The 27,681-nt window shown below is 50.9% G+C and overlaps 1 protein-coding gene across 1 annotated transcript in view; it reads left to right on the top strand.

The window, feature by feature from the left end:
- LOC102552269 (uncharacterized) overlaps positions 1-5,207 on the top strand; it is a 96,398-nt gene extending 91,191 nt beyond the window's left edge. Inside the window, 4 exon segments of the mRNA XM_063270018.1 lie at positions 1-88; positions 919-1,170; positions 4,017-4,208; positions 4,879-5,207. Coding sequence (XP_063126088.1) covers positions 1-88; positions 919-1,170; positions 4,017-4,208; positions 4,879-5,207 — 861 coding nt within the window.
- The last annotated feature ends 22,474 nt before the right edge of the window (positions 5,208-27,681 follow it).

Below are 27,681 nucleotides of genomic sequence, written 5' to 3' on the forward strand. Positions count from 1 at the left end.
AAAGGCGATCTAATCTCCTTAGATCCCGCAGCTTATTTCGTAGACGCCTGCGACCTCTGGCCTGCTTTCTTCGTCCTGGGGTTCCAAGGCAATGCTCATTTACGCCTGCTACCCATGCTTCAGCCATCCCCCTGCCTGGCTCCACTCATGCACACAGCCTTGCCGTGAGGCTTCCAGCGCTGCCACTGCGTGTCTGTCTATGGGCTCCAGCAAGGCTCCAGGCTGGTTAGCACACAGCCCTGCCCTGGGCAAGCTGGGACCCTGGCCTCCCCACAGTTAAGAACCACTCTTTTTTTTTTTTTTTTTTTTTGGTTCTTTTTTTTTTCGGAGCTGGGGACCGAACCCAGGGCCTTGCACTTCCTAGGTAAGCGCTCTACCACTGAGCTAAATCCCCAGCCCCAAGAACCACTCTTGATCCTCCTGACAGCCCCTGAGATTCTTACTGGCCAGGAGCACACAGACATCCTCATGGCTGTGACTCACAGCAGCACAAGGGTGCAGAGTAGACTTGATGATGGGGAAAGACACTGGGCTGAAACCCCAAACCCTACAGAGCTCCACCGTACCCCACTGGGTATCAGCAACTTCGCTGGGAAACATTCACCTCTGGGAAAGTCCTAAGGCAATGTACGGGCTTCGACCAGGGTAGTCATACCTCACTGGCTCCCGCTTGGTGGAGGACATACATTCACATAGTAGGGGTCATTCGCATAGTAGGGGTAGCAGGCCCTTTCTGTCAACTCCAGGCAACCAGGTCTGCAGTCCTAGTGCCCGCTGCTTATTTCTACCCGACTCCTTACTTCAGGACGCCGACCCTGGGACTTCTAGGGCTCAGGTGTTAGACATGCCTGGCTTGTGCTGTAGGGTTCTCATTGGCAAGGATCTCTGAGGTCTCAGGGTGATGATTACCTGTTGCAGAGCCTTTGGCCACGCTGGAGGAGGCCTACTTGGAGGTGATGCTATGGCCTCTAGATGAGGTGTGGCAAGAACGAGCTGAGGAGGCCAGGCAGTGGCTGCAGGTCTGGCTGCTCAGGCTGCCAGGGAGTTGGAGGCTAAGGCCCATCCAGGTGACCCTGGGAGCTGTGATGGATACCCTGGAGCTGGTAAGGGCTGTGTGTGTGTGTGTGTGTGTGTGTGTGTGTGTGTGTGTGTGTGTGTGTGTGTGTTGGGGCTGAGCTCAGTGAGGGTACCTCTGAACTGTCTCTGCCTGCTCCCCAAGGTCATCCACCATACACTGTCCTGGGCTGAGGCTGAGGCTCCCCCGGTCCTGAAGCCGCTCTGCAAACCCTTGTTGACCACATACTCTCATGCAGCCAAGGAAGTGGTGCTGAGACTGATGGGTCCTGTGTTCCTGCTACACCCAGGCCCAGGCCTGTAGCTGGCCCATTTTCATCCTCAGGGCAGCACTGCCACACAGGAGGTTCTCATTTGACGGTGGGAAACAGGCATGGGGTCTGCACAGCGCTGGTGACATTCTAGTCGTTTTGCAGAAGACCCAGCTGTGGGAAGGACACTGTTGGCAGCCTGGATGTGTCCAGGATGTGTTCGGTGGCACATGCTGCAGGAAAGCAGATTGATGAGGAGACACACGAGTGATGGTAAGCTTGAAGTTGATGGAGAATGATTGCTTTTCCACCTTTCTTGTTGAGGCAGGCTCTCTCAATCCATCCCAGAGTTCGAGGATAAGGCTAGTCATACCAGGTGACTTGTTCTGGGGATATTCCCTCTGAGGACGAAGTAACAAGTTCTGTCGTGCTTGCCTCACATTCATGTGTGGTTCTGAGTCTCTGACCGTGAGTCCTTGTGCTTGCATTGCAAGGGCCTTAACCGCTGAGCCATCTCCCCAGCCCAGGGGTGAGCTTCGAGCAGGCAGTTCTGGGTAGGGCACACAATCGGTGCAGAGCAGGGGAAGAGGGTATTGCAGAGCCATGGCACCTGTTTGAAGGACAGTAAGGAAGCCAGCAGGATTTGAGCAAGCTCCTTCTCAGGCCGTGGCTTCTGCTTGGAGACGGGCACACACCAGGGTTTTGGCCCAGGAAAAAGTGGATCTCTGTGTATTGCAAACGTTCAGTTCCCGTTGGCTCCCATGCTGAGGGACCTGGCAGCTCAGGCTGCCTGGGAGTTGGCGGCTAAGGGCCATCCTGGTGGCCCTGGACAGAGTGCACGGCTGTCTGGGGTTGCTGGAACAATGTCAGCGTGGAAGGGATGAGAGAGTCAGAATCCAGCTGTGTTTTTAATGTCAGCCTGGAGAGGACTGGACTCAGCTGGATGTAGGTGGTAAAAGAGGAGTGAGAGATGACTTCAAAGTATCTTTGGCCTCAACAGCTGGAAGGACGGAGGTCCCTCTATAGACAAGGGACAAACACAAGGGCTTCTGGGTATGTCTAACCAGTGCAATGTAAGCAGAACTGTAGTGGCTTGAACCACAGTGGAGGGCTGAGGTAGGAGTGCTGGCCCTCTGGGGCTGTCAGATGAGAAGAGATTAACCATGGAGAAGTGTCAGCACAGGCCTCCCAGGTAGGAGCCGCCAATGCTTGCAGTTCCCGTATTGCCCAGCAGGGGGCAGCATGGTGCCTCCTGGTATGGGAAACTTGGACCTAACTCTTGGTTGGATTCCTACTCTGCAAACCTGACAGGGACTATGTAGAACAAATGCTTCAGCAGATGGCACTGAGTGGAAAGAGTAGGGTCTCTCGTGACAGTGGTGGCTTGTCTCTGAAGCTCTATGGTGACCATTCCCAGTGCCTAAACCCCTTCCACTGTAGCCCAGACTTTCCTCACTCTTTCTGACCCCAGGTTTACTGAGCAAGCGTCTGTTCTACAGCCTGAGAAAGTTCTAGAGTCTCTCCCTAGCCTGTCCCTCAGACGAGCCCCCTTTGGCTGGGTTCCTGTTCTAGTCCATTCAGCATCACCTTACTGTGCCTTCCTGTATACCCATGACAAGAACCCTGGCTTGACAAGCCTCCCTTGGTGTCTGTGCCCATCCCTAACCCCACTGCCCCCTGGAGCAGGGTACACAATCAGACAGCCACGGCCATACTGAAGGACCTTGGTCCATCCTATAAGGAGACTTCTGCAGACAGGGGCAAGCCCTCTCTTAGGGGACAACCTCTGCGATTGCCTTCTAGCCTATGATATCACTGTCCTTCAGTGAGCCAGCTCCACTTGCTGGGGGATCCATCTCCTCTGTGTCCCCTTCAGGAACTACTCTGTGACGGTAAGGCTGCCACTCCTGCCCGTGTGGGATGGGCTCCTGGATGCACCCAGGTGGTCAGTTCCCTGGTGGAGGAGAAATTCCTGTGGCCTCTCTGCAGGCTGTCTGAGCCTAATGTGCTGGCCAGGTTCTGTGGGCTCCAGCGTCGCCTGCTAGGGAGCCCCTTCAAGTCTGAGTCCTGCCTGTCCTGCCCACTTCCTGGGACGTCCTCTGCTTGTGGAGCAAAAGGCCAAGCGAGTCCTGTAGGGCTGGTGACAGAAAAGCCTGTCAAGTCCTGTGGGTCATAGGCCAGCCCACAGATTCTGCGCATGGTAAGGTCATCTGGGGCTACTGACCTGGCTAGGATTTTGTCCAGAATTAAGTCCTGGCTGGCTAAGGGGAAATACACAACAGCTGGGAGCCCCTTCTGAGGCCAGCCTTCTCCCAGAGGGCCTTGGTGAAGAAATAGAAGGCTGAGCTCCAGTTGGAGCAGAAAGGTTGCTAGTGGAGTGCTGGCTTACTGAGGAGGCAGAGTCTGCAGCCTCCCCCGCACCCTATGCCTCTGGGAGGCCCCGGAAGGCGGCCTCTGGCTCACGCTGCTATATAACTTCTTCTTCTTCAGTTTCCTCCTGTGTGGAGTAGAGGGAAAGCCATGGCTGGCTTGTGCAGACTGTAAGCATCTGTCTGAGCCCAAGCCCTTGCTTCAGAGAAGGCATATCATCGGGCTTGGCACAGAGTAGTTTGCTGTGTGGTGACAGTCCTGAGCTCTTGGGAGTGTCCCGACTTGGAAGCACTTGTTTCTGTGTGGCAAGTTAACACTCAGTGTTGAGCTGGTCCGTCCTCTTCTCAGATCATGCTGTGGTGGCCCATGCCAGGTACATGGTGACCTCTGATGGGCAGGTGTGGGGCCTGAGTCCCTGCTGTGGCAGGACTTCTCTCTCTGATGCTGAGTCACACAAGCCCAGGGCTCACAGTCCTCCATGTGGAGCTGACCACACAAGCCTGGTTCTAGCCTGACGGTAAGTGCTCAGGAGGGCTCAGGGACTCCCTGGAGCCTCTTGTGCACAGGTTGCCTAAGGGTTTGTTGTTGGGAGTGATTCCAGACTCACTGTGTGTGGTCCGCAGGCTTACAAGATGTATGACACTGCCTGGCCTTGGGAGCTGCTGGGGTTTCCTGCTCTGCTGAGCACTGGGTCCAGGGTTGAGCTGAGCAGCGAGGACAGTGTCTGTCTCCTGCAGCCTGACACTGGCCTGTGGCACCGTGGTTGGTTGGGGCTTGGTACTCCCCGCAAGGGCCTTTTCTAGCTACCCCATGGCCAGACTCCAGGGCGGAGGTGATCTGCCCCTTCTCAGTGGTGCTGCAGTTGGCCTCCCTGGTGAAGAAGAGCACACTCCAGTGGGCAAGAGCTGGAAATAATCTCCATGGCTGCCTTCGCTGACTGGTCACTTCCCTGCTGGGGTGGCATGACAGCTGGCCTCCTCTCTAATGTGACACAGCTGCCTCCTTCTCGATCCTGGTGGTTCCTGTCCCACTACCGATGACCCAGCAGAAGCTGGATATTCTCCCCTGCTCCCAGGGTCAGCTTCTGGCCCAGGGCTTCTGACCCGGCTTGGCTCTCTTCTCCGGGGACAGTCCATACGGAGTGAAGTCAGCTCTCACGAGGTCCCCTGCAAAGCTTTCTGAGTGGCCCGGTGGGCTGGGACAGTGGGGAAGGCACTGCAAGGCACCATCCTCTTTAGATCATCTTTTCCCTCCCCAACCTCTGAGGCCTCCAGCATCCTGGGAGTCTGGAGGGGGAACTTTCCCAGCAGCCCCTCTTGCTCTGCAGGAACGTCTGCTGGCCTTCTGGGTACCAGCAATAATGAGGCAGGCAATGAGCTACTGCTGTCAGGTGGCACAGAAGCTGCCAGCCTGGGGGAGCTCCCCCGGGCCGGGCAGGTAAGCGGTGGGAAAACCCTTTCTCCCAGGCCTCCCCTAGGCTCAGTGGAGGACAGCCGCCTAGGTCCAGGGTGAAGCAGGAGCCCTCACACTCCACTCAAGGACACCAGGCAGTGTGCCCAAGAGAAACGTGGGGAGGATTGAGTCTTGTGTTTCCACCTAGGTGGTGAGAACTGTGGTACTGGGAGGGGATACAGCAGCCGTGCTCAGAAGGGGGCACCACCTTTCAGGCCGTCTTCCAAGACCCCTGGTCCAGCCTGGGGAGCTGCTTCCACATGGTGAGTGCTGGCTGCCCCTGGCCAGAGGCAAGTCAGCAAAATCACAGAATGAAAGAGGCCTGATCTAGCCTACGCCCCTCCAAGGTACAGCGGCAAGCACAGGGATGGGCTGGCAGTGGTTCCAGGTGGACCCTGCCCCACTCCCCAGGTCCAAGCACCTGTGACCCTAGGGAGCGCTGGTCTGCCTGCCAGCTGGTGGCTGCCTACACCCACCTGTGTGCCCAGGACTCTGTGCCCTTGGTCCTTCCTCTGCGGTGTGGTAAGTTCTCATCCTGGTCTAGCCTTGGTCTCCCACCCCAAATGGAAAAGCAGTGCCACTCTCTGACACTGACACATTCTCCTGCAGGAATGACAAGTGCTCAGCTCTGCAGTGAGCACAGAGGTCCAACAAAGCTATGTGCAAAGCGGTTTTTATGAAGAAAGAGCTGGCCTGGTTGTCAGGGACAGGAGGAATGCTAATTTGAGGCCAGCCTGGGCTACGTAGCAAAAATCAAATAGAACTGGAGAGATGGCTCCATGGTCCTCTTGCCGAGGAGCTGGGTTCAATTCCAAGCACCCATGTACCAGCTCACAACTGCCACCAGGGGAATGGATGGCCTGACGCCCCACCCCCCATACATGTAAAATTAAAAATTAATAGTTTCTTAAAAAGAAAAGGAACCAAACAAAAAAGTCAGGAAAATACATTGGCTGATAATGTACTTGCCTTACAAGCATGAGTTGGATCCCCAAAACCAGGAAAAAAAAAACAAAAACAAAAATCCCCGCTGGGTGAGGTGGTGTGCTGGGGAGGCAGAGATGGTGAGCCCCGGGCTTGCTGGCGGGCGAGGCTAGGCCTAACTAGGCTAGTTCTGGGCCACTGAAGAGACCCTGTCCCAAAACAAAACAAAACAAAACAAGAAACGAACAAGAAAGTGAGTATTCCCCGAGGTTAAGGGGGACACCTGAGACCATAGACACCAAGCCAGGTGTCTCCAGCCCCTAAGACTCTGAACCTTGTGCACTCAGAACCTGCACCTGGCTCTGAGGTGACACCCCGTGGCCTGTGAACCTGACAAAGACCGGCTGTGACGCACATCTGACTTCTTCATCCAACACACAAGTCACAGCTGCAGTGAACGGCAGCGGGAAATGCCTGAGACCTTCACCTCCCAGACTCGGGGGCAGCCTGAGAGTCTTAAGGGTATGCAAAATGGCATTCAAAGATTGAACAGCAGGCCAAAGGAAATGTCTGCACGTAACCTAAGAGTCAGCTGTGTGATGCTCAAGCCAACTGTGGAACAACAGAAGAGAAAGTCAGTGGAATGGAAAAAGTGATGGCGTGAGGAATGAGGACCTACTATGTGACCCAGGGTGTGAAGGGAGGAGCTACTGTGTAACCTGGGGTGTGGAGAAAGGGCCTGGTGTGCTGGAGAGTAAGAGCTTTGAGCCTAGAGTCCTTAATCATGAAGCATGTGGTGTCTCAGACACTCTTACTAGGCCCATACCATATATGGTCAGAGCACAGCCGCAAAACAAAGGGGAAAGAAAGGCTTTGTCCAGCCCGGAGGAGACCCTGTGTCACTAAGAAGATGGGCAGTGCCTGAGGAGTCACTGGTGGTGTCCTCTGGCCTCCACATGCACACACCTGTACACAAGTGTTTTCGCTCACAGTGAGCCTGCCCTGTGTGAGCTTCAAGGGAGCTAGCTGCCCAGTTCCCAGCGTCCCACTGGGAATGGGAGGGAGTGATCAGACTTGTGAGCATTGCACTTCCCTCCTCTGGGCCCACTCTAGGAGCCGGCTCCTGACTCACCCTGCACTGTGCTCTGAATGCTGGTGTAGTGTGCGTATCTGGCGGGCAATAGTGGTGGGGACCCCTGTATAACCGCCAGCTTTTCATGGCTGAGGACATCTAGAGAAGAGACCTAAGGGGCCTCAACAGGTTAAGCCAGGAAAAGTCTTTCCTTATGCTTAGGTGTGCAGACACCCTGTAATATTCATGAAATATGTGTGCTCAAAGGAACCAGATCCCCCCAGAAGCCAACCTTCAAGAGACAAAGCCTCTACGTTTCTTGACAAGGACATTTAAATGCTGTCCTTATTTGTACAGTGAGCTGAACACTGCTGCCCGAGAGCCACACAGGATCATAGAAATGAAAATGACAGAGACCCAGTCTCTAGAACTAAAGGGACAGCAACTGGGTGGAAGGAAGAGTGGATGGAGAGTGACCTGGAAGGGTCTGCTGGAATAACTGATTCTGAGAAGCAAAGGGAGATGCAAGGAAACAGAGGGCTGGGAGGAGACTCAGCACACAGCAAGAGGACCTGAGTCTATCCCCACAACCAATGGAACCAAGCCATAGCCAGGCAGGCATGGTGGCTCAGCATGGGGACACAGGGATGGTGTCTCAGTGGTGGTGGCTCAGCATGGGGACACAGGGATGGTGTCTCAGTGGTGGTGGCTCAGCATGGGGACACAGGGATGGTGTCTCAGTGGTGGTGGCTCAGCATGGGGACACAGGGATGGTGTCTCAGTGGTGGTGGCTCAGCATGAGGACACAGGGATGGTGTCTCAGTGGTGGTGGCTCAGACACTGAGGAAGTGCAGAGAAGCAGGTCCCTGGCTTTCTGGCCAGCCTCAGCTGATCAGCGAGCTCAGCGAGGAGGCAGAGTTGACCTCAGGCCACCACACTCAACACGCACACACAAAGAAACACCTGAATTTTATACCTCCAGTTATCAAAAATCAAATCTATAGCTAGGAGAAAGAAATTCCGACTTGAGTAGGAAAAGGCAGGACATGAACTGGAAAATGAGTAAAATCCACAGCACAGGCAAACTTAGTTATACTAATAAGAGAAGACTCAAATGACTGAGATCAGCAATGAAATTTAAAATCTAGACAGAACCACAAAGGAAACTGAACCAGTGACTAAAAACACAAACAGGGCAGTGAGATGGCTCAGCAGGGAAAGACCAGAAGTTCAAGAGCACCCCTGGCCATGTAGCTTGAGGACAGCCTTGGGTTAATGAGGCCCTGTCTCCATCAATCAATCAATCAATCAATCAATCAATCAATCAAGAAAGGAACTTAGCTTAATTTGTGGAAGCTGTCTACAGAGGTCCTGTGGTGTCCTCAGGGGCTCTGGGCCCATAAGCTCATGGAACCCCGGCTTCTGCAGCTTAATATCTTTGTGTTAGGGCTAGCTCCTCCTGAGAGCAGAGAGAAGCCATTTGGATGTTCCAGAACCATCCAGATGTCAGCATCACTTTCGCAATCTGGATCTCTCGGTACTCAGGTCCAGCATGACCTAATTTTTCTCTACACCCCCAACCCCTGCCCCTGTACTAGGTCAGGTATATCTCTGCCCCCAGAGCATCCGGTGCTGCCCCCAGCCCTTTGGTGAGGCGGTCTGTCTTGGCCTTCCCCCTTGCCAAGAAGCCTTTGGCTGACGCTTGTTAGTTTTGCACCTCTGTGCATGACTGAGCACTTGCTGCCTACACACTGTCCCACAGTATGAAGGAAGGCACAGCACCGTGCCTGCTGTGCTTACAAAGTGGGGACACAGTGGTGGGTGGGTGTCAGGAGGGCCAGGGGCTACCACAGGGACCCTAACCCACCCGGGAGAAGGTAGGGCGCTTCTTCTAGGCCTCACAGCACAACCTTACTTCTCTTTATTACAGTTTGAGATGTTGCCCAAGCCAACATAAGGCTGCCAAAGATGTCAAGCTCTTCACCTTCTACCCCAATCCTAGTTCCGGGGTGAGGTCAAGGCTCTTGGCTGGAAGAGAACCATCAGTGCAGAATGCCAGAAAACCAGAGAGGAAAACAACCCTTGCTGCCAAGCGCAGAAGGGAAGAGCTGAGGGCTGGCCCCGCTTTCCCAGCCTCCCTGGGGCTGAGGGACTCCCAGCTGGCCCAGGGAATTCATTCTCCAAGTTCACTGGGAGGCAGCCAGGCCAAGGGACACCCCTCCGGAAGACACGCCATACCAGACCCACACCAGCACAAGTTACTGCTTCACTCACCCAGCAACTGTTTCTGCAGCCTGAGCCTCAGAGTGACCGTGACCAGGTGGATATGATGTTCCCTGGCACAAGCTTCCCCCGCCACCCTGGAGGGGACTGGTGGCCTCCAGACTGGTTAGGGACCTTCCTTCTCCAGGATATTTCTCAGGCATAGGGAGAAGGCTCCTTTTCAACATTGATGCCAACGTCGAGCTTGAGCCACTAGACAGCAGGGTTTTTTGTTGTTGCTCATTTCTCTTGGAAACGGGCTTTTTTCTTAAGTTTTTAACTGCAAAATAAAACTGCAATTCAGGAGCCTATGGGATTGGTTGCTGGGGTTGACTGGTCCTTGTACCAACCAGAGAAGCAGAGGCTTTGATGACTATGAGCCTGCCTACCAGGAGGGGGCACCTTTGAGCCCTTTCTACACTGGCTTTGCACAGGTTAGGGCTAGTACCTTGCTGCTCAGTCTTTGAACAGGGCTGGGTTTGTGTCACCTAGGCAGGAGGGCAAGCACTAGACTCACGGGGTGCACGACAGATGTCTAGGAACAAGAACTCCGGAACAGAGGAAAGTGAGGCCAGTTCTGTTTACCCCACAGAGCAGCAGTTCTCAACCTTCCTAACGCTGCAACCCTTTAATAACAATTCCTCATGATGTGGTGACCCCCGCCCCAACTACAAAACTATCGTGTTGTTACTTCATAACTGTAATTTTTCTACACAACGGTTATGATTTGTAAATATCTGGTAAGCAGGATATCTGATATGCGACTCCTGATCTGATATTTGACCCCCCAAAGGGGTTGAGAACACTGCTCTAGGAGGAGGCATGAGGCATGGACTGCTCTGACTGACGACGTACCTGCATGTCCCAGTTCTATCCAGAAGACCTTCGTGGCGACCTGGAACTGCTCAGGATGTTTTGAAAGGTGTTTGACCTTTCCTAAGCCCTTACAATAGCCCAGTGAGGAATGTATGTCCCTCCTTGCTCCCTCACTTACAGAAGCCAGTCTGGAGCCCAGACGTCACTGAACCAGGCCAGTCTGCCATTCAAGGTGCATAGGCCTACTCCCCACCACCACGACACCCCCCCCCACACACACACTGTGTCATGGCTTCCTATCAAGCCTGACACGTCAGAGTTCAATCCCCAGAACCCACCCAGGAGAACTGACTTCCTCACGTACACCAAGGCAGCACCCGCCCCAGTGAGACTGTAGCCATGGCCCAGGCTGGACTGTGTGACCCTTTCTCAAACTGCTCTGTAAGTTGCAAGCTGACGCCAAGCTCCGTGAGAAGGGATACTCAAGGCTAAAGAGATAACTCCACAGGCAAAAGTGGTTTTTGCTCAATGAGGACCTGAGTTCGGATCCCAAGCAGCTGTGTAAAAAGCTGAGTGTGGCTGCATGCTTGCTAACCCTTGTGCTGTGGGGACAGACGGGGCCTGATGCAGCTTTCTTGCAGTCTGCCTAGCTCCTGGTTCGATAAGCCATCCTGTCTCAAGGGAAGAAGGCAGAGAGTGATAGAGTAGGTCGCTCGATGGCTCCCTCCAGCCTCCTTCCATGCACAGATGCACACGCCTGCACAGAAGTACAAACAAACATACAAACAGAAGTGTGCTCTCAGAAGCTGGGGAGAGGGCCTGACTTCAGACCCTGGGCAAGCCTGTGAAAACGAGGTGGGCGTGGCAGCATGTCCCTGTCATCCTAGTGCTGAGAAGGTAGAGATAAGATCCCTGGGGCTTGCTGGACAGCTAGTCTTGTCCGGCTGGTGAGCTCCAGGTTCAGTGAGAGAGACCCTGTCTCAAACATAAGGTGGAGAGTACCTGAAGAAGACATCTGACATCAACCTATGGCCTTTATGTATACTTATATAGGCCGACCAGCACACACAAACACACTCACATGCACCATACACACCAGTCCCTTGTTCAAGCAAATTCAATATCAGAGCTCTGCAGATTGTAGTTGCAGATTGAGTCCATGTTGAGAATTTGACACAGATGCGGGAAGGGGGATTGATTCCATCGGGAAGACCAACAGAGCCAGCTATGATGGTTATACACACAGTTTCAGCACAAGGGATGTTAGGGAGTTATCATCTGGCTAGAAGGTCATTAAGGATGGACCCCTCCCTCACAATCAGCAGCCTATAAAACCAGGAATGGAAATAGCAGGGCTCTGATTCCTGATCAGAAGAATAGGATGTAAAACACCAAGTAGAGACAAGACATCCTGAACTACCCCAAAGATGCTGCAGGCTTCCTGGCAAAGGAAGAAGACACAGTCTTGCCCCTCCCTGAAGAGTCATGCTAGGCTAAGCACGGTGCTGCTGGCCTTAGTCCCAGAACTGCTGGAACTCTGTGAGTTCAAGGTCATTCTGGTCTTCATAGAAAGTTCATATGGGGCTCAGCAGTTAAGAGCACTTGTTGCTCTTCCAGAGTACCCTGGGTTTGCTTCCCAGCACCCAGGATGGGCAAGTCACGACCACCTATAACTCCAGCTCCAAGGGATCCAGTGCCTTCTTCTGGACTCCTCGGGCGCTCACAGACATGAGCCTGTCCAAACTCCTCCGGGGAAACTGTCTGTTCTAGCCTTTGGCAATGGTGCAGGGCTGGAATGGTGGCTCAGTGGGCAGAGGCATCTGCTGCAGAGTGATGCCTGGCTTCAATCCCCAGGACCTAGGCAGGAGAAGAAGAGAGCTGTCTACCCCAAATCGCCATACATGCACATAAATAAATAAATAAATGTAACAAACTTTTAAACGATTATTTTTGTTTTTACATTTTTATTTGAGACCGGGTCAGTCTCGTTCCTGGCTGCCATGAAACTAAAGGCAGATATGCTTGAACTCAAAGTGATCCACCTGCCTCTGTTTTCCAAGTACTGAGATTAAAGGCATGTGCCTCCTTGCCAAAATTGTTTAATTTTTAATTATTCATGCATATATGTATGTGTATATACGTGTGAGTATAGTGCTCACGGAGACCAGATGAAGGCGTCAGATTCCCCTGGAGTTACAAGCACTTAGGAGCCACCCAATGGCAGTGCTGAGAACCAAAATCAACCAGGCAACCTGTGGGTCACAACCCCTTTGGTCTTAATTAGGGTTTCATTGCTAAGAACAGACACCATAACCAAGGCAACTCTTATAAAGAAAAAAACATTCAATTGGGGCTGGCTTACAGGTTCAGAGGTTCATCCATTATCATCAAGATGGGAGCATGGCCATGCCCAGGCAGGCATGGTGCAGGAGGAGCTGAGAGTTCTGCATCTCGTTCAGAAGGCAAATAGAAGACTGATCCTCAGGCAGCTAGGAGGAAACTCTCAAAGTCCACCTACACAGTGACACACTTTCTAACAGTGTCACTCGCCGGGCCAAGCATACCCAACCCACCACGGAGACCTTGGTCTTCTGGTTTCCTCCACATGCACCCACACCACAGCATCACATTCGAGGGAACAACAGTAATGACACAACATAATAACAGTGGAACTAGAAAATGAAGTGATGAGGAGAGGCTGTTGTCCCATTATCCTTAAAACCAAAATGGGACTGGGGACCATGGATCTCAACAGTCAGGAGATGTGAGAACAGCCTTTCTACCAAAGGCAGAAGCCTGTCAAGCGCCAATGCTCCATGAACTCCCCCGACCTTGAGACCTATATATGTGGTTGTTTGTTTAAAGCTGGACATTCATGAGACTGGACTATCACATCCTTCCCATCTGGGCCAATTGGCCAATCAAGTCAGACTGTGAGGTGGAGCTCCCACTAACGGGATGAGGCACGGTCACTATCTGCATTAGAATAAATGCTGGGTAAATTCCTCATCCCAGTCTGTGCTCTTTTCACAAAGAAATTACCTTGCTTGGTTTCTTTCACTTTGTTCATATATTGCTGTCCTTCCTTTTCTCTTTTGGTGGGGAGGGATGATGGTTTCCAGACAGGGTTTCTCTGTGTAGCCCTGGCCCTCCTGTGACACTAAGAATATTCTTTTCTAACAGACAGCATACTCCTGCTGTCCCAGAGGACCTGAGTTTGGTTCCCAGTACCAACACTGAATGGCTCACGACTACCTGTGAGTCAAGTTTGAGGGGATCTAGGGCCATCGTCTGGTCTCTGTGGGCATTTGCATGCACGGGCACAAAACCAAATACAAATAATTTTAAAAGAAAAAATGCTAAAGAGGGCAGGGCGATAAACAAATTTGACAAAGTTTCATGCCTAGCATATATGAGACCCTGAGTGCTAACCTTAGCTTTGTACAAACCAGGTATAGTTACTCATGACTGCAATCACAGTGCTAGAGAGGTGAAGGCAGGAGGATCAGAAGTTCAAAGTCGTCCTCAGCTATGCAGTGAGTTTGATGAAGCAAGGCTATGAACCTATGTCTCATAAAGGGTGCGGTAAGCAAAATGAAACATTAGACCAACGTGAGGAAATGCATTGCCCGAGTCCCTAGTGGGAGGGATGCTAAAAATGTTTACTTATTTTTAACCTTTATTGCTTATGTCTATGAGTGTCTGTCTGCATGTCCATCTGCACACCAAAAGAGGGAATTGGATCTCATGGGACTACAGATGGCTGTGAGTTGTTACGTGGGTGCTTGGAAATTGAACTCAGGACCTCTAGAAGAATAGACAGTCCTTTTAACCACTGAGCCATCCCTCCAGTCCCTAAAAATAGTTTTCATGATGAAGACAAAGAATTCTAAACACGAAGCAAATTTGTAGGAGAGCAATGTCACTCTGCTGGCTCACAATTTATGTTCAAAATACAGAATTGAGGCCAGGGAGACGCCCACGGAATGAAGTGCTGGCTGCACGAGTGTGGGGGCTGGAGTTGAGCAGATGGATGTGGGGTGGGCTGGAAGGCTGGTGCTCCTGTGGTGAGATGCAGGGTGGAGACAGGATCCCCAGATGCTCGTGGGCAGGTTAGCCTGGTGGAGGTACTAAAAATACAGGGAAGGAAGGCAGTGACTGACCCCTGAGGTCATCTCTGACCTACACACACATATGCGTACACACAAAAACACACACATACACATACACACACACGTACACATAAACACATACACACGCATGTACACACAGACACGCACATACATGTACACACATACACACATGTACACACAGATACACACATATACACACATGTACACACAGACACATGTGTACACACATACACACATGTACACATGTACACACACATACACACATGTACATACAGACACACACGTACACACATACATACACACACAGACACACAGAGACACACACAGAGACACACACACACAGGTGTAAGTATGCACACTAAACACACATATACCATACACACATAATAAGTGTCATTAGTGACGATTTACAGATGTTTGTTGCAGTGTTCCTCTTATCTCTCAAGTAATTGAGACTGGACACAGCACCTGAGCAGTACATTCTATTTATACTCTATTTCAATTCTCTAAGCTAATCTGGCTACCTCCCAGTGACAAAATCCCAGTGACAATTGCATGTCAGTACTGATCCGGCTCTCTGGGCTCCAGGAGTTTTCTCCTGGCCTCCTTTGGACTTCACCCTGTGGTGAAACCCCATTTCCTTTCTCAGTCTCCCCGACCCTGGCCTCTATTTTCTCCCGGAGCTCTGTCACTGGCAATCAGCTCTTTATTGGCCAATCAGGGAATAATTGAGGAGCAGTGTTTACACAACGTTGAGACAGAAGACTCAGAGTAAGGACTGCACCCAGATATGGGGGCCCGGAAATCAGGATTTGAATAATACGTGGTAATCTACACAGTGCACAGAAACATATGCCTATAAAGTGTAGAACTCAATGATGCTTTATTTACTCACAGAACATTCACTGTTGACTGACACAGCGGTCAACCTTAGAGCTGTTCAACCCACCCCAGAAGGCTCGGGAACATCTCAGAAGGGGGAGTAGAAAGGATGTAGAGCTGGCCTCTGGACAAGGCTCGACTGTTACACCCATGAACTCACGGCAGCTGTGTCCACCAACACGGACCCACAGAAGATCAAGAATGTTAAAATTCCCACCATGGAGGAAGGAGGGCTTCGCCAATGCCCAGCCCCTAGCAGAGGAGCCAGTGTAGTGAATGGCTTCTGGGAACATGTCACCTTTCTTTGGAGAGGGAGCATTGGTAGGGTCACCCAGGCCCCATGCATAACCCACACACATGTGCATATGGGCAACACCAACTAAATTTAGTGGTTTAAAAAAACACACACACAAGACATGAAGTTAAGAAATGGGAGAGACGCTATGGGAGAACCGGGAGGAAGTGGGGAGACATGACCAAGATACAGTGTATAGAAGTGTTTATTTAAACATTTCTCCTTTTTAAAAGGAGCCGTATGACTCTTAGTCAGAACCTGTCCCTTCTCCCTTCCTCCCCTGGGAGAGGAGACGAGTGGCCCCGTCTGTTTCCCAGGATTCCCCTATTCAGGACATTTCACGTAAAAGGAAGAAGGCAAGACACCACCCTTTGTGAAAGCTTCTGTGACTCAGCTTCAGGGGTCACCCGTGTGTCAGACCATGACTGCCTTTTATTCCCTTTTATTCTCAGAGCAGTTCCACGAGAGCTGAAGAACCCCTCGATGAGTCAGCACATGCTGGTGTTGTAATCCCAGACAAACACTAAAGAAAACATGTCCAGGTTGGGCCTGGTGGTGCAGGTCTGGGAGGATTGCCTAGCCGCCAGAACGTGTCTATTCAGCTGAAAATACATAGCTAGAAGATAAAAGAAAAAAGCCAATAGAACTTGGAGCAGAGGCAGGAAGAAGACAGTCCTCTGTGACTTATCAAGTTTGAGGCTAGCCTGAACTACCTGAGACCTTGTCTCAAACAAACAAAAATAGAGAAAAAAAAAAAAAAGATGGGAGAAAATGTTCAAAACCATTAGCGAGTCACTGTGGCGCACACTATTAGTCCCAGCACTTAAGAGGCAGAAGCAAGCCAATTGCTGTGAGTTCAAGGCTAACCTGGTCACATAGCCAGGGCTATGTTTTGAGACCGTGTTTTATAAAGAGAAGAAAGGAAAGAGAGAAGGGAAGTAAGGAAGGAGGGAGGGAGGGAGGGAGGGAAGGAAGGAGGGAAGGAAGGAAGGAGGGAAGGAAGGAAGGAGGGAAGGAAGGAAGGGACCCCACTAGTCCAAGAAAAGGCAGAGTGAAGTATGAGAGAGAAAAACAGAAAACAGCTCCTTGCAAAGTCTACAAGAAGAGCACAGGCCAGGTAATCCAACCACAATCTGGAGAGGGAGTGGCTTCAGGGAAGGGTCAGTGATAACATGTGCCTGGAGTGAGGATGGAGACTCAAACCCCAGAGCCTGGGATAGCTGGGCAGAGCTGCGGGCTCTGAGTCTGAGCACTCTGATGAGTGCGACGGGAACAGAGCCAGGAGACGCCTCAGAAGCTCATGTGCCAGATGGCCTTGTGAAGGCGGCTGCAAGCAACACTAGGTGACTGGCACAGTCACTCGGGTGAGGCTGACTTCTCACCTCTACATAGGTGCCAGGCCACAGGCGCTCCCAGTCACACACACAAATCTGAACAGATACACAAAGAAAACAACACAGAACTCCCCACAAAAAATGTCCCGCCTACCTGAATGCTCTATAAAAGAACTGTTGACCTTTCTTTCTCCATTTGTTTGTTTGTTTGTTGTTTGTTTGAGATTTATCACATTCTCTGTTCTCCCTAATGTCTGGCCAAGTCCTTTCCTAAACCCAGGCCTGCCTGGGGAACCCCTACCATCTCACTAGAAGTCAACAACTCTCCTTTTACCAAAACTCTGCTGGCAAGCAGATGCCTGTCTAGTACACTGACCCAGCAGACTAGAACTCACCGGAGAAGAACCTAGTAATTCATGTTCAGCTTGGAGCATCGTAACCATGACACTGAGCTCAGGGAGAGCAGCCAGACACCAGACACCACGGACTCCATGTACAGGAGAGCAATGCAGAGGCAGCAGGCAGCGTTCCTCTGACAGCCCTGCGCATGCATGGGGCCGTGACTGTGTGCTTCCCAGTAGTACAATGTATGAATTATAGGCCAGTTTTTCAGACAGGTTCCTATATAACCCAAACTCACCTAGAACTTGTGGTAATCCTCCTGCCTTGGATCACTAGTGCCCATACCTAGCCTCTACCTCAATTTGTAAAGATCCCCATAGGAGGAGGAAGCCAGGGTAAGGGACATGATCTGCCATCTGGTCTTAGCTTGCAGTTCCTGAGACATGGCCTTTTATGCTCGCCCTGTGCTTACCTGCCTATCTGCTTCCACTCAGTCACACCAGAGGCCTGGTTGCCCCTTACAGGTCTGGGTGAGTCAAGTAGAAAGGAGTCCCAGTAAAGGTCAGTGGGTAGAACACTTACCCAGCATGCATTAAGACCTAGATTTGATCCCAAGCAACACATGAACCAGGTATGGTGACCCAGATATGGTAATCCCAGCCCTCAGGAGATGGACACACAAAGACCAGAAGCCACATAGTGAGTCTGGGGCCAATAGGATCCTGTCTCAAAAAGCGAGATGTACGTTCCTGGTAAAGAGGGGGAACCCTGGAGCCCCGTTTCCTCTGCTCCTCTCATGCTGTAACTCAGTTTACCCAGGAACAAGTGTCCCTTCCTGTCTGTCCTCTGGAAGAATGACCTCCGACTCATTTCACTTTGGATTGTCATCCAGTATTGGGACTGTCCTTGTCCTCAGGGCATCTGGGAATCCTTTTTGTGCATGTACATGCGGGCGTGTGCGTGCGTGTGTGCGTGCGTGCATGCGTGTTGATGTTGGGTGCTGTGCTGACTAGTTTTATGTCAACTTAACACAAGCTACAGTCATTTGAGAAGAGGGAGCCTCAGCTGAGAAAATGGCCTCACCAGCTTGGCCTGTGGGCAAGCCGGGGGAGCACTGTCTTGATTGATGATTGTGGGTGGGGCCATCCCTGGGCTAGTGGTCCTGGGTTCTATAAGAAAGCAGGCTGAGCAAGCCACAGGGAGGAAGCCAGTAAGCAGCACCCCTGTGTTCTCTGCACCAGCTCTGTCTCCAGGTCCTGCCCTGCCTTGAGTTCCTGCCCTGACTGTCCTTCACAACGGGCTGTAAGTTGTGTGTTCTTACCTGAGGTGCTCTAGGCCATGGGGTTTAGCTCAGCAATAGACAGTGAGCAAGACAGCTGCTTCCCTCTGTGCTTTCCAGTTTTGGGGATATCACACATTTTTATTCATAATGCAATAGTCGGGATTTGTCACATGGACCTCTCACTACAGAAGATATCGTTTAACCATGTGCCCAAAAATACAGAGATAGAAAAGGGTTTTTGCACACTAGATATCCTTAATATAAATTAGTAATATTTTCTCCATTTTTTCTTTATGGCATTATAATTTAATCATGTTCTCCTTCCCCGTCCTCCTTCTAAACGCTCCCATATGCTCTAGTTGTTGTTACATATATATGTGTATATATGTATACATTCTAAAATATAACCTTCTCAGACAAACGGTCCTCACACTGCCTTGTTTTTTGAGACAGAGTCTCTCACCGAGCCTCGGGCACCTCAACCTCCCTAGACAGGCTGGCCGCGGAGATGCCCTGTCTCTGGGCTGGGGTTACATGTGTGCTGCACCCACATTTACAGGGCTGGGCTCCAAACCTGTCCTCACGTTTGTGGTATAGGCACTTCACTGACTGAGGCACACCCTGCCCCCTGGCCCAGAAATGTCTCTTCAAAGAGAAAAGTTAAGGTCTGCACCTGGCTCACTATAAGCAGTGTCTGAGAATGCCTGGGCCCACGGCCAAACGGGATGCTTCTGCTTTGGTTAGGCTTATCTCTCTGCACCCTTGGTAGTGAGGTCACCTGGCAATGATGGCTCTGCAGGTCTGCAGGTCTTCAGGCCTCCACCTCCCCAAGGCCAGATCGCAGGTGCATGCTACCACTCCCAACTAGAACCTTAAGTCTTAGGTAGCAGCTGTGTGTGGCCCTGTATGTAAGTACCATCGCTGCTTTAGAGCCACCGTCACAGCTTCCAGGCAGCTGGGGCAATTCAGTGTGTACATAAAGCACAGGCTTGGTCAGCCCTGGGGCCCATCAGTTAGGCAGAAGGGAGACATGAGCAGTGGGTCACAACCACAGACAGCATAAAACCTGTTCCTGTGTATGCCACCTCGCAAATTAATTAAAGCCCGGGCAGTCACAGTTTTCACAATAAAGCCTCATTTTAAAAATAAGGAATGACTTACCCAACCTTCAGCAGTGAGATCAATCATGGCCCCGGGGAGTCGGAGGGGCTGGCTGGGAGGGAGTAAGGAAAACCACAGCTGCACCTTGGCAGCTGTCTGCCGGAGGTCAAAGTGCCCCTCTGTGGCTAAACACCCTTGAGGCTGCAAACTAGTCGTCCCCACCATGTCAGAAACTAAGGTGCCAGGACATTGGCTCACACTCATGCTCTAGTGAACGGTCTGTATCCTCACAGGCCCAGCTTCGTCACCGTGTCGTTTGCTTGGCGGTTTTGACCTCCTAGCTAGCTTTCCTAGAGGATCATGGGAAGAAAGACTCTGAGGGTGATCCAGTCCACCGTGATTTGGGAAGGAAAGAGTCACTTTCCCTCATGAATATCCCACCCACCCAATAAATATTCATAAAAATCTTTCTAATGCACAGACTCACAGCACAGAACCCACCCTGCAGCCCCTTCCTGGCACAACCCACTCCAGTCTCTCTGGACTGAATTCTTCCCTTTAGGAAGGTAAGACTGGAGAGACTTCCCCTACCTTCTCCTGCATGGGGAGACACATTTGAGGGCTACTTCCTAACCCTCCCTTAAGCAATCTGGAGATCAGGCCCTCTGCTATTGTAAGTCATAGCTGACTACCTCTCACCTGGTGGGATCATTACTGTAAGAAGGGGCCAGAGCTGGAGAGGGCTGGTTACACACATGCTGTGATTAAGGTCTGTCTTCCCTCTGACTGTGCCTGTCCTGATTGTCATGAGCACGCAGCCTGTGTTGTGCAGGATGAGACCCATGTGTTGGTGAATTTTCGTGGTCAGTTTGTCTCTGAGGGTGTTTTTAGAGAGAGAGGTTCAACTGAGAAGTTACACCCAAAAAATTGGTAGCAACATCCCATTTTGGAGACCTGGACTGAGTAAAAAGGGGTAACAAAATGAGCACCCCCACTCATCTGTCTGTCTCTTGTCTATGGATGCCACGTGACTAGCTGCCTCGGTAACTGGTCTACCATGAGGGACTGTGCCCTCAAATGCCAAGCCCTTCCTTAACTTGGTTTTATCAGCTTGTGATGGCAACAAGGAAAGTAATAGAGCTCAGGAGCACTCCCAGCTGACAGAGGCGGCCGACAGCCCATGGCAGAGGCCCACACATCTGCAGTCCCATGGCTACACTCACAGCAAGCTAAGGAGGGGCAGGACCATTCCCCAGCACTGCTCAGGGATCCAAAAACGCCCTTCCTTCCCTGCCAAGCCTCTTCTGGGAGTTCAAGAAAGAATGAGGGGGACCACAAAACCATGACATTCTGACAGCAGGGCTGCCTTTTGTTCACGGACGAGTTCCATGCTCTGTATTTTATCCTGAAACAGGGGAATGCAGGGCACCATTACTCCAGACTCACATTTAATAACCCAGCAGCCAAGAGAACTAAGACCCAAGCACTGAGGCCAGCCACGACCAGACACAGACTCATGTCTTTGTGTTTCCAGGGTCTGAGCCAGAGGAGCCAGGGTGCAGTAGTGGGTCAGCCAATTGTCTGTCCCCAGGAACCCTCACTACAAGAGAACCCCAAAGAGAAAGAGAGGGCAGGAACCTTTGACTCAGAAGTTTTAGAGAGGCAAACCAGAGGTAGCGCACACCTTTAATCCTAGCTGTGATGCACACATCTTTAATCCTAGCACTCTGAAGGCAGAGGCAGACAGTGGATCTCTGAGTCTGAGGCCAGTCAGGTCTACAGAGTTAAGTCATTATGGTCAGACCTACAAAGAGAAACCCTGTCTGAAAATAAATAAAACGAAATATAGGGTGACAGGCCCGGGGAATGAGAGTGGTGCGAAGGCAGGGAGTCCTCGGCTCCCAGACCCTCCAGCCCTGCAGTTTCCTTTTCCTGTCTACGGCCCAAAGACTGGATTCCAAGCCAGAGTCTGGCCTCTCACTCTGCTAGCCCCAACATCTAGCCCATGCCCTAGTCAGGAAGATTATTGGCATGGGCCCCAGATGGATCTGGAGTCATCAAAAAGACCTTCACATGCTGGCATGTCATGAAGGGGGGGGGCCTCTCTGCTCCTGTCACTGGGGTGACCACCCTGGAGCAATTACACCCTTAAACCTCTGGGAACTCTCAAGGTTCCAAGCACTGCAGAAAAGATTAAGTCAACTTGGAAGAAACATGTTTTTCCAATTAGCTATAAAACCACCCATGTTGGAACCTTTGCAGTTAGATGGCTGCTTTGCTATTACCCAAAATGCCTCTCGTCCCTTCTTTCTCCACAAATAATTTCACAAGGTTTTCAAGGGCATCAGTATGAGAGGCATGAGTGTGGAAAAAAACGGATGTAGGGCTCCCATCAGGAAGCCACCAGCAAATGTCTCCTCACTCACCAGCGTTTGGGGAGGGAAGAGGTGAGAACCAATGTGTAGCTGCACTCTTTAGCCTGCCTCAGTCAGACCTCGTCCACACGTGCAGTTGCACTGATGTTTGAATTGGGTATGTGTTTTATTGCGCATTCACATTGGCAAAAAGGCCTTTCTTTGTTGACATTTCTTCCCTGTGCCAAGTCTGGGGCAGCGAGCCAGACGGAGAGGCCAAGATCCTGGAAGAGTCACCAAGCTTGCTGGTCTTAAAGGGCCACGCTGCCAACCACACAAGTGGAAGAATGTGGAAAAGCAGATCTATGATCTCTGTGACAGGTGAGCAGGCAGGGCGCATGCCCCAGCCAGTGTGTTGGCAGCAACGTGGTGGCTGTAACAAGCTCGGGCGTGCTCTCAGTTTATAGATAAGAGGCTCAGAGCCCGCTGAGTGGTTGGTAGAACCTAGATTTGAAAGCACTGTCTGCCTCCAAGACCCACATTAACTCCTTATGCTGGTGTCCTGCCTGTAAGTCCTGTGGCAGGATCTTAAGAGCCTTTTACACACAAGACCCACTTACAAAAAAGACCCGCCTTCTTCCTGGTATTCAAATGTCAATGAAAAGATTTTTACTGGTGTACTTTAAGTACCACACTACTTTAAGAAAGGAAAACCTTTAGACCTGGGCCCAGAGAGGGAAAACAGGAAATTGGGAAACAAGAAGATGAGATGGACTCACAATACTGATCTGAAGACAGGAGGGCTCTGGGGACCCCTAGTTTATAAGTGACATGGAGACAAGCCATAAGTCCACTTCATCCAGTGAGGTTGAGCAGAGAACCCAGCCATGAGACCCTTGGTTCATGGGAGCAGAGATGGAAAACGTGTGGTGTTAAGTGACTACACTCACGACAGTGTGTGCTGTATCTCCTGGTGGTCACACATATGGAAGACGCCAATTTGTCACAATTTGTCTCTCGGGGTGATGGGCCCAATGCAGACTCCTAAGGACCCCGTGGGACAGTCCCTGCTCTACTGGCGCAAAGCGAGAGAAGGGAATTAATTGGCTGGGGAGTGAAGCGATTCTAGGTCCCAGCCTCCTGGGGCCTCTGGCATCTTACCCAGGTGTCAGGTCACCCTGACATGACGTTAAAGCCGGGTCATCTGGCTCGGGCTGTCTGTTGGGTTTCCCCACTGTGGAGGGACCATCTCTAACCCACGGCTCCTGGCAGCCCGTATGTTGCCCTACTGTGTCTGGCAACCCCACAAGACACACAAGACACACTCAAGAATCAGCAGCCCCATGAGTCTGTCCCTACACAGCTCAAGACAGTCCAGACATCTGTTCCAGAACATCCAGTAAAGTGGAGAATTCCAGCCAAAGAGCAATCACCAACCCCACTATTCCTTAACAGTTTTCTTCTCCTTCTGAGGTAGGGCATTCATCTACATATACGGAGTCCTAAGTTTCATCTCCTGTTCATTTTAAAGATTTATTTATTTATTATATATAAGTACACTGTCGCTGTCTTCAGACACACCAGAAGAGGGCATCAGATTCCATTACAGATGGTTGCGAGCCACCATGTGGTTGCTGGGATTTGAACTCAGGACCTCTGGAAGAGCAGTCAGTGCTCTTAACCACTGAGCCATCTCTCCAGCCCTCCTGTTCATTTTAATTTGTATTTTATTTATCATTTTATGTGGATATGCGTGCATACACATGCCACTGACTTAATAGGAAGGTCAGACGACAGCTTTCAGGGTAGCTTTTCTCTCCTCCACCTTTCTGTAGACTCCCTGAAATGAACTTGGGTCAGTAAGCTTGCCCTGTAAGCGCTGGCAACCTCTTGGCCATCTCATTGGCCCCGATGATAACGACAACAACCACGGTGATTTTAAATCGCTTACACAGAGCTAGGCCTAGTGACTTATATTTAACCCCAGTGGTCAGCTGCCTGAGGAAGTTAGTGAGACCTTGTCTGAAAGCAAACGGTACAGAGGGGCCAGGGATGTAGCTCAGTGACTAAGTACTTGCCTGGGATGGCTCTGGGTTCAGTCCCAAGGGCTAAATACTTTTAATCGCTTATAACCAGACGTGGTGGTACATGCCTTGAATGCCAGCTCACTAGAAGCAAACAGGCAGCTCTCTGAGTCCCAGGCCAGCCAGGGCTACAGTTGTGAGGCATTGTCTCAATACCAACAGCAATCGCTGTAATCATAACAGCTCATAAAACAATAAGAGTTGTGCGTGGTGGTACAGCTGAGAGGCAGAAGCAGGACAACCTTTGCAAGTTGGAGGATAACCTGGGCTACATCAGGAGTTTCAGTTCAGCTTCTACATAGTGACCCTGTCCCCAAAAGCCTAAACAGATAAGTAAGGCTCAGAGGGATGAAGGACTCCACCTAAGGTAACTCATGTAATAAAAGGGACTAGAGTTGAATGTCAAGTCCACTGAAACCCATCTGGGGGCCAAACCAGTCCCACTCTGCCCCCACCCGTCTGGCCCACGATGGGCAGGACTCCCGGGGTGGATGGCTATGAAACTTCTTGTGGCCCCATTTTATGCTTCACTTTATGGCTTTTCATTCTGTGATCTCTGGCTCTCATGCCATCCCCTAAGGGCTCAGACCAGACCCAGGCCAAGCAGCAGGGGGTGCTATAATCCTCTCCAGAGCAGTGCCAAGGAGCCAACAGGGAGGAATTAAGGTGCTGGCTTTGAAGAACACTGTCCCTAACAGCACTAGGCACCTACTAGCTCATGACTTGCCCCTGTGGCCTGCTGGGACAGTGCGAGGGGAACACACCTCCTAGGTAAAGGAAGCTCAGTGCAAACCTCGATTCCATGCATGCAATTCCAGTGGTGTCTTTATCAAGGAGCTACTGTCCCGGGCAGTAGTACTAGTGATTGCCCTCTGCCATGACCCTTCCTCTATACTTGGCTCAGTTGGTGGGGTATCTGTCCGTCACACGTAAAGCTCTGGGTTAATTCCCAGCACACAGGAACCAGACAGAACAGAGCGATCCAGGGTTCAGGAGAGTCACCAAGGTTATCAGGACAGCCTGAGCTATGAGAAACTGCCTCACAAAAGGACGAAAGGACTCAGTGGCTAAAAGCACTTGCTACCAGAGTCAACTGAGGTGCGTTCAATCCTCTGGACCATGGTGGAGAGAATGGATTACTGAAAGGTCCTCTACCTTCACACAGTACGTTATGCTTATGCGTGGGAGCACACACACAGATAAATCATATAAGTTACAAACAAAAAACACAATAACAGGGGTTGGGGATTTAGCTCAGTGGTAGAGCGCTTGCCTAGCAAGCACAAGGCCCTGGGTTCGGTCCCCAGCTCCGAAAAAAAAAAAAAAAAAAAGGAAAAAAAAAAAAAAACCAAAACACAATAACAACAAAAACTCAAAAGCAGGCCAGCAAGATGGCTCTAAGGGGAGAGCCTAAAGACCTGACTTTGAACCTTGCATCCCATCTGGTAGAAATCAAAAATCAACTTCCACAATTTATCTTCTGATCTCTACACCAATGCTACAGCAAATGTCTACCTACACACACACACACACACACACACACACACACACACACTCATACTCACACATACACACACACACACACACACACACACACACAAGCACACTAGACAACGAACTTAAAAGAAGTTTTAAAGCCCTCACATGGCAAGGTTCATGAGCACTGTGCACTCCTATAGTTTACTGAGTACGTGTGTGTGTGTGTGTGTGTGTGTGTGTGTGTGTGTGTGTGTGTAATGTGAGTCCCCAGGGGACAAAGATGCCAAGCAAGAATTTTAAAACAACCTTGAGACCTCCCCACTCAGAAGGAGGGGTGGCTAACTCCATTTCCCAAGAGCCTACCAGCAGCATCCTTTAAAGGAAGAACCATCCCCACCTCGAAGGCTGACCTTCAAACCCCAGGTCAGGCAGAAGATGGTGGGACCAGAACTAACCCTCAGTGTAACAGTGTTTCAGTCGCCCCTGATCCCAAGAAGGCAGGAGCCCCTGAATGTCTTCAGACACAGGCTCAAAGCTATCTGCATGATATAGGTCTCTGTAGCTAAAGATACGGCCACTTCTCTTCCTCCATCCAGTTTGCTGCTTCTTGGTTTCTCAAGACAGAGTTTCTGTGTGTAGCCTTGGCTGTCCTCAAACCTGTTTTTTTTTTTTTTTTGGTTTTGGTTTTTTTTTTTTTGTTTTTTGTTTTGTTTTGTTTTGTTTTGTTTTATTAAGAAAGTGTCTCCCATGGCCCAGGCTGGCCCAGGCTACTTGCTATGTAGCCCATGGTGACTTTGAACTTCTGATTCTCCAATTCCTTAGGGTTGGGATTTATAGGCAAGTGCTACAGTGCCCTAGCTTTTTGGTATGTTGGGGTCAAATCCAGGGTTTCGTTCATGCCAAGCAAGCACCCCACCACTACACACTGCCCTAGATTACCGTCCTTTTTATATAAGGTCTTGTTATTGTTAACAAGGACCTGGAACCTGCATTATGGCCCAGAATGGCCTTCACCTCCAGAATGTCAGGATGTCAGGTATGCACCACCACCTCCAGGTTCCTCTTGTCCTTGCAAGAGGCAGCTAGCTCACCAGCAAATGTGGACAGGTGCCGAGCATCAACCGTGGCTGGCCAGGCAGAACTCCGAGCCGAACCCTGACTCTAAACAGAATCTCCTCTGGTTTCTTTTTCTCTTTAATCATTAAATCACACACAAGCCAGCTAAAACCCAAGACACTCCCCTGTTTCACACAGCCCTTTTTTTCCCCTCCTGCAGAGTTTTGCGGTAAGGCTTCAGCTTTACAAGAACATGCAACAGAAAGGATTAGGGAACTCAGGCGATCCAAAACCAGCTAAGTGATGGTTTCGCATTTTTAAAATATATATAATGTAAAACAGTTCCGAGAAAAGTGAAGTCACGGCCTAGGGTGCTTATTCTCAGTTCTTAGAAAAGAGCCTTTCAAAGAGGAAGCTGAGCGGGCGGGCACACAGGCTGCCGCCAGAGCCGCCAGAGCCGCGGTCTGGCGGGTGCACACTGATAAACTGACTTTGATTTGGCAGCTGAGAACTCGAGCCTCCGGATGCATTTTCATTTGGCACCGTCAGGGAGGAAACAGCAGCCCCAGTAGTGAGAGTTCTGAATGTGCACAGAAACCACAGGCTCAGCTCTGGGCTGGGGAGGCAGCCTCCAGCCACTGCCCACTGCCGTTTGCAGCGCTCCTCCCCCCACCGCACCGCCGTGATGTCCAGCCAACCTGCACTTCCCATCCGGTGTTATTCACCAGGAGTTAGTTAGGTGAGGACATGGCTGGGAAGCTCTCGGCAGCTTCCAGTTCTTCGGTGGAAGGAAAGTAGGCTTTGTCCCACACACAGCTCAGCAGCTACTCTGGGGGAAAACAGTTTGGGGGACACCATTTTACTAAGAACCCTGTAGGAGAGATCCTGCGGCCTGCGTCAAAATTAAATTTCAGACTGGGGCCCAAGTGGCAGATTGCCTAGCATGCAGGAACCAGGCCTTGAGTTTGGTCCCCAGAACCACAGGATTAGGTGTGGGGGTGCACACCTGCAATTGCAGCACCAAGGAGATGCAGGCAGGACCTGGGCTTCAAGATCATGAGCAACTGCACACTGGGTTTGAGGCTAGCCTGTGAGAGGACACTTCAAAATTAGCATCT

This window comes from Rattus norvegicus, chromosome 10 (genome assembly GCF_036323735.1).
Source record: "Rattus norvegicus strain BN/NHsdMcwi chromosome 10, GRCr8, whole genome shotgun sequence".
Taxonomy (NCBI): Eukaryota; Metazoa; Chordata; class Mammalia; order Rodentia; family Muridae; genus Rattus; species Rattus norvegicus.